Source organism: Cynara cardunculus (assembly GCF_001531365.2).
Source record: "Cynara cardunculus var. scolymus isolate 2C chromosome LG 5, CcrdV1, whole genome shotgun sequence".
In the NCBI taxonomy this organism is placed as follows: Eukaryota; Viridiplantae; Streptophyta; class Magnoliopsida; order Asterales; family Asteraceae; genus Cynara; species Cynara cardunculus.
In genome coordinates, this window is record NC_037532.1 from 32,963,738 (window position 1) to 32,970,071 (window position 6,334).

Genomic DNA, 6,334 nt, shown 5'->3' on the forward strand with positions numbered 1-6,334 from the left:
TATATATATATATATATATATATATATATATATATATATATATATATATATAAAAGTTAGGTTCACATGAGACCAAAGATTTTTTATGAGACCCGTAAAACCAATTTATATTCATTGATCAACTTTATAAGTTAATGATCTAACGGTCTAAAATTGCACGGTGGCAATTTTGTGATTATTGAGAAGTCTCGTGGCGTTTATGAATGTTCAGATTGTCATATTGTAGATCTAATCCAAGAGTTGAGAATTGGTCTTACGGGTCTCACGAAAAACCATTGGTCTCACATGATCCCAAGTCTATATATATATACATGTATATACATATATATATATGTATATATATATATAGATATATGTGTGTGTGTGTATATATATATATATATATCATGTCATTTCAACGTATGCCATGTAATTTGCCATTACTAAAAAGTTACGAGTAGAGTAATGATCAGGGGTTTAAATATCAACAAATATGAGAAGCACGTATGAATTTATTTACTACCATACACAAATAACATATATTTCAAGAAAAAAAAATGTTTATTAACGTATGTTTATCATTACAATATCAACTGCAGGTGCATTGATGTATGCAGTCAAGACATTCTAACCAACACGAAGACTAGAAGCCATTCTTATAACGCTATTTCAATCTTCCTCCAAAACCACGAACATGCTTGAAGCTAGGAGTACTCAAATGTTAGGTTGATCGGGTTGAATGCATTTGAATAATCCAACCCAATGTTTGTGCTTCGAAATATCTCAATCCAACCTGTACGAGTTGGTCCGGTTGATATTTTGGTACATCAAAATATTCTCCTTACTTTGAATATGTTGTTTTCTCTGCTCATAATTCCTTTTTGATCATCAATCATTTGATACAGCTTATCCATGCTCCTTAAATCTTAATTATATCACATTTAACTACTTTTCTCAATTTACATATATATGTTCATATTTTTCGAACATATATACGAAAGAGTTATATAGCAATAGAGAAGAGAATGAAAATATATGTCTATGAGGAAGGTACGTTATGGTACAATTATCTAATGTACATATTAGTAGGGGTTAACAATCATGTTAAATTCAAGCAATAAAATGATATCGGGTTCATCAAGATTCCAACCCAATACCAACAATTTGAAGATTTTACAAGTCGATTAGACATTGGGTTGCTTCAGGTTGAATTATTTGTCGTTGGTTGAGTTAACTGGGTTGGACGACTTTTTGAGCACCCCTACTTGAAGCAATAGCTGCCCCAACTTATTTTTCTTTCAGAAATCAACCACTTATTTCATACCTTTATGTTATCGACTGATTTACATCATCGACCCCTTTCATCGGATTGTCATTAGCTTTATCTAATTTCACCTGTGCTGTTGTTTTAGCCAATCGACTAGTTATATTGATTCAGGATCATCTACGATCCAGCATGTGTCTTTGATCAAGTTATCGGAAGGTTTTTTGTATCACTTTAGAGCCAAAACTAGTCGATTATCAGTTCTGTTCTAAATTTAAGGCTTCTGCATCATTCTGGTGTTATCAGTGGCTGTCAAGTTGTCTAGTGCTCATCTTCCTCAACAGGACTCTTATGGGAACTGCAATGGCATTTGTAGTAAACAATTTGGTTCAATTTATCATACAAGGATTTCACTTTTTGCTGCTTGATCTATACAATGCTTATTTGGCTCTCAAATGCACTTGAAACTATTGCTGCTCAACATTCATGACGAATAATTTTCATGAATGTTCTTAAGTTTATGTATCAATGAAATAATAGTCTCCTTAGATATGTACAGATATATCTGTTTGTGTCTATATAGGAGCAGGGTGCGTTAGGAATCTCATCTTCATTAAGAAGAGAGGGACTACCCACAACACAAGAAGTAGCATATGTGATTCATGATGAATAACACGTCCATATTCATCTTGAAAAGGGACACATGGTGTGTTGTGGATGATTATGGGTTCTCAATCGAGCTTTCCTATATATAGACTTGTATATGAACGTACATACATACACGTGCATAGACACCAATAAAATGTGATGGACAAAACAAGACTCATTGAAACAGGGGTTGTGGCGTAGCGGTTGAGTCCTAGGGGGGATGTGGTGGAATATACCATCTTATATAGGTTCAATTCCAAGAGTCCATAACAATTGTGGCCACTGAGTTTATCAGGGTTGAAGTCTTATAGTGACAATTTGCAGGGATTACTCTCGGCATAACCTGGGACACCCTTTCAAAAAAACAAGACTCATTGATGTTGTTCATTACTTATATGTAGGGGCACAAAAGATACTAGTTATCCACTTATCCTTTCATCAAATTGTTCAAAGCTATATCAAGATGAAATAACTACAGCACACACAATGAAGACTCTGAATAGTTCATTCTGTTCGAATGACAAATATATATACACATAGTTGTATTGTATTGAATGAATTCGAGCTAAAGAATTCTGTGACACGTAGCCTTATGCCGATGCAAAGCTCCATGGACTGCTTAATACGTGCAACCAAACCGAAAGACAAAGTGTCATGACAGTATAAGATTTTGTACTCACGTACCTGTAAACTTCACGACCCTTACCAACTGCCTCTTCATGAACCACATCAACCCTCCGTTTCATGCCCGTGGATAACTGGTCCAAGAAGAAATCCAAGAAAGATCTTACGGTCGCGAATGTAACCCTCCCAGTCATATCAAGAACGAGCCTTCTGTTACTAGGGACTGCCAAGGTCGAAGAAATCTTGCTCACAAACCCATTGCTCCGGCTTTTTCTTGATTTCATTCCATTCAAGATCAATTCGTTCCCATCCGAATTTGAAATAACTTGGTGGGAAGTTTTCACTAATGTCTCTATAGCACCGTTGCAAAATGTAGCTAACAAATCCCTTACTTTTTCTTCGTGTTTAGGGTTCGTTAAGCCTGATAAGATCTGCTCATAAGGGTTGACATCCATGGTTTTGTCAAGGTAAACGGTCACCAAGGTGCTCACAAACTGCTGGATACAATCCCCAATCAGTTTCCTGCATTTCTCTTCAGCAATTACATCTACCCACTTCTGGACCGAACTCTCTGAGCTTCTCGAACCATTGATATGATACCCTTCACTAACCCCTCGATCAGCATAAATCGCCATAACCATATTCTTAGCAAAACTTCCAACAACAACAGAAACAAAACCAGATCCAGCAGGTGAAAACAGTTTATCCAAAGCTCGATCCGGAAAACTGTTACCTGGATCACCTTTTCTAACTCCAACCCTGTAACCCCTCAAAATCCCCACGGTAAAAGCTCTTGTAACATGAACAATTGACTCCGAGACTTCATCAGATCTCATAATCTTTGACAATTGCCTCAAACTATTTGGGATTTCGTCTGAATCAGATTTTATAAATTCTTTCAAATCCTTTGAAACAACTCCTATTGTCTCGGCAGAATCACCAAGTAATTCAGCAATTGAAGCTAAAGCACCTAAAAGTTTCGTCAACCTCTCCCTCTTCTTAACCATAGAAGGTAAGTTATAAACCCTAATTGCACCATAAGTTGAAAACCCTATAGCTGCAACGAGAAGGAGCAATTTCTTTCTCCTTTGGGTATAATCCAAACTCTTCTTCACAATATCCAAATCCATATAACAAAGAATTCAACAGAAATATGGTTCTTGATTTCCTTTACGTAATTAAGAACTAAACAATCGAAACTCCCCTAATGATTATTGACCTAGGGTTTGCAATTGCAGATACGGATAAACAGATAAATTCGTAAAATCAACATACAAATACTCCTAATCGTATCTGTATTCGGGTGATGGTGTATATTTTATGCGATTTTACGAACCTCGAGAACGAAGGGGGAGAAGCAGTTGCAGAATCTTGCGTCGCCGAGTCTACTGCACACCTACGTTTCAATCACCTCGATCTTGATATTCTGATCCACTTCGACATATCCGTCTTTATAACATGTTAATTTCACTTTAACCCCCTATAGTTTGAGGATTTTAAAATTGGCCCCTATATTACTCACAAAGTTGAGGAAGCACTTCCAACCACCCATCTTTTGACTCTATCTTGCAGTTTTTTTCTGGGCACGGATGAACGTTCAGGACTCAAAAATATCAAGGGTTCAATTTTTTTCGTTTATATTAAGTAGTCTATATTTTTTAATAAACTAAATAAACTCAAAAAATTATAACATATAATAAGAGACAAAGAGAATTTAGTAGATAATAAGGACCCAAAAATATATCAATTAATTACATTGAAGAAGAAAATAAAAAAATTATTTGGCCATTCAATTTATGCTATTGTTTATTGTCTATCTAATTTTTTTATCTCCAGCAAGGTCCAATGACATTGGTTATTGCTATCTCTATATGCTTGATTATTTTTGTGTTTCAACAATTCAACGTTAAAATTATGTGATTGCTATTGCTATGTATTTTTGTTTGATATTTTTATTTATTTCTGTTTCTATTTACTATTGGTATTTGGTTATGTTGTTCTAATTGTTTTTGTTGACTATTGTTATTTATTTTTGCTTTTACATGAAATATTTTACTATTATTTGACAATCAATCTATTGTTCTTGTGATTTATGATGTGTTTCATAATTTTGTAATTAATCAATTTTGTCGTCGCTAAAAGTCTTGTTTCTTATAGTGATCTTGTTTTTATGTTCGTTCAGGGCCTATGAAACGTCAGGAACGAGTCTGATATTTTTGTGATGCATATGTTGACAAAACACATAAAAGTATTATTGTTTTATGTATTTTTTTTAATTGTGTAATTGAATAAAAAAGTTTTTCTCTTGAAGTAAATTGAATAAAAAAGTTATGGATCATTGTATCAACCACATTATTTTTTTAGAGTGGATTACATCTTGGTCCCTCATCTATGTTTACTTTTTGGTTTTCATCCCTTGATTTCGTAAAGTACATTTTTGGTCCAAATTTTGTGTTTTTAATCCCCAAATAAGTCCCTCCTCACTAACACCGTTAGAGGAGGCCCCGTTAAGTCAGTCACATGAGTGGCATTTTAGTCTTTTTACTTTAACTCTTTATTTTAAAAGTTAAAACTAAAGTTACACCAACTTCTCCTAGAGATGGCCAAAATGGGTCGGGCCCCACTCGGGACCGACATAGGACCGGGACAGGGGCAAAGATCGATTTGGGTCACGCCCGGTACAATTTTATGAAATTCACGGCCTTACCCGGAACTGGTTATACATAGATGTGAATTAAAAATATAAGTTTTTATAAACTATATATCATTTTTTTAGATATTTCTACAATATTTTCAAGTTTTGTGAGTGTTCCAGTACTAAATATCAAAAAATGTAATTATAAAAAATCTATAACATTTTTGTGTAAAAACATTTAAAAAAAGTATTTTAAAATGGTATTTGAATGACCCAATTAGAGATTAAAAATGTATTTCAATAAGATATTGTTTAAAAAAGAAAATCTTCAAACAAGATTTTTTTTACCTTCAAAATTGATTTTTGGGGGAAAAAAATTGAAGCCAGTGTGAGCCCAGCTTAGAACTAGTTACAAAACATGGAGACAAGCCATGGGTTTTTGGTTGGGACTGGGACCGGTTACTAAAAGGAATCAAGGCTAGTGACAGATTTGGTCTTGGTCCAGGACCGATTTTTGGTCATCTCTAGTTCTCTACTGCATAGGGTGAAAAGCTAAAAACCCTAAACCATTATGTTAGCCCCCCATCTCTTTCTCAATCACCAGATCAACATCATCACCGTCAAATAATATCAACAGTACCACCAGTCGTCGCACCACCATTAGAGGTCGAAGATGATGTCCCTCCTTGGGGTGTGGTCTTGATGGCTAATAAAAATGACCATATGGCTGTAGAAAGATGACAGGAGACGACCAAATTGGGGTGTGGTCCTAATTTATGCTTATTTTTTTCTCTTTAGCCTTATACACTTGTACGATAAAAAATTCATTGAACATTAGCAGTAAAAAAAAAACTAAAATGCCTCTCATGTGAAGGACACATGATTGACTTAATGGGGGCTCCTCTAACCGTGTTAGTGGGAGGACTTATTTGGGCTTAAAAACAAGGGATTTGGACCAAAAATGTACTTATGAATTCGAGGGACGAAAACCGAAAAGTAGTCATAGACGTGGGATCAAAAATGTAATTCACTTTTCATACATCTATACTATATTATAATGCATTTGGCTAAAACTCTTAAAAACTCTTAAACTCTTAAAATTCTTAAAACCGTTCATCCCTATCCGATTTCATCCCATAACTGAATTCGTGTAACTAACTGCAGATAAACACAATCAAATACAA

General features: G+C 34.7%; 1 protein-coding gene across 1 annotated transcript; it reads right to left on the bottom strand.

Annotated features, from left to right (window-relative positions):
* Nucleotides 1-2,289: 2,289 nt before the first annotated feature.
* LOC112512150 (protein PHLOEM PROTEIN 2-LIKE A10) lies at nucleotides 2,290-3,932 on the bottom strand. The gene has a single exon (XM_025118009.1). It carries the CDS (start codon nucleotides 3,643-3,645, stop codon nucleotides 2,482-2,484), a length of 1,164 nt encoding a protein of 387 aa, XP_024973777.1. The 5' UTR covers nucleotides 3,646-3,932; the 3' UTR covers nucleotides 2,290-2,481.
* Between the last annotated feature and the right edge of the window lie 2,402 nt (nucleotides 3,933-6,334).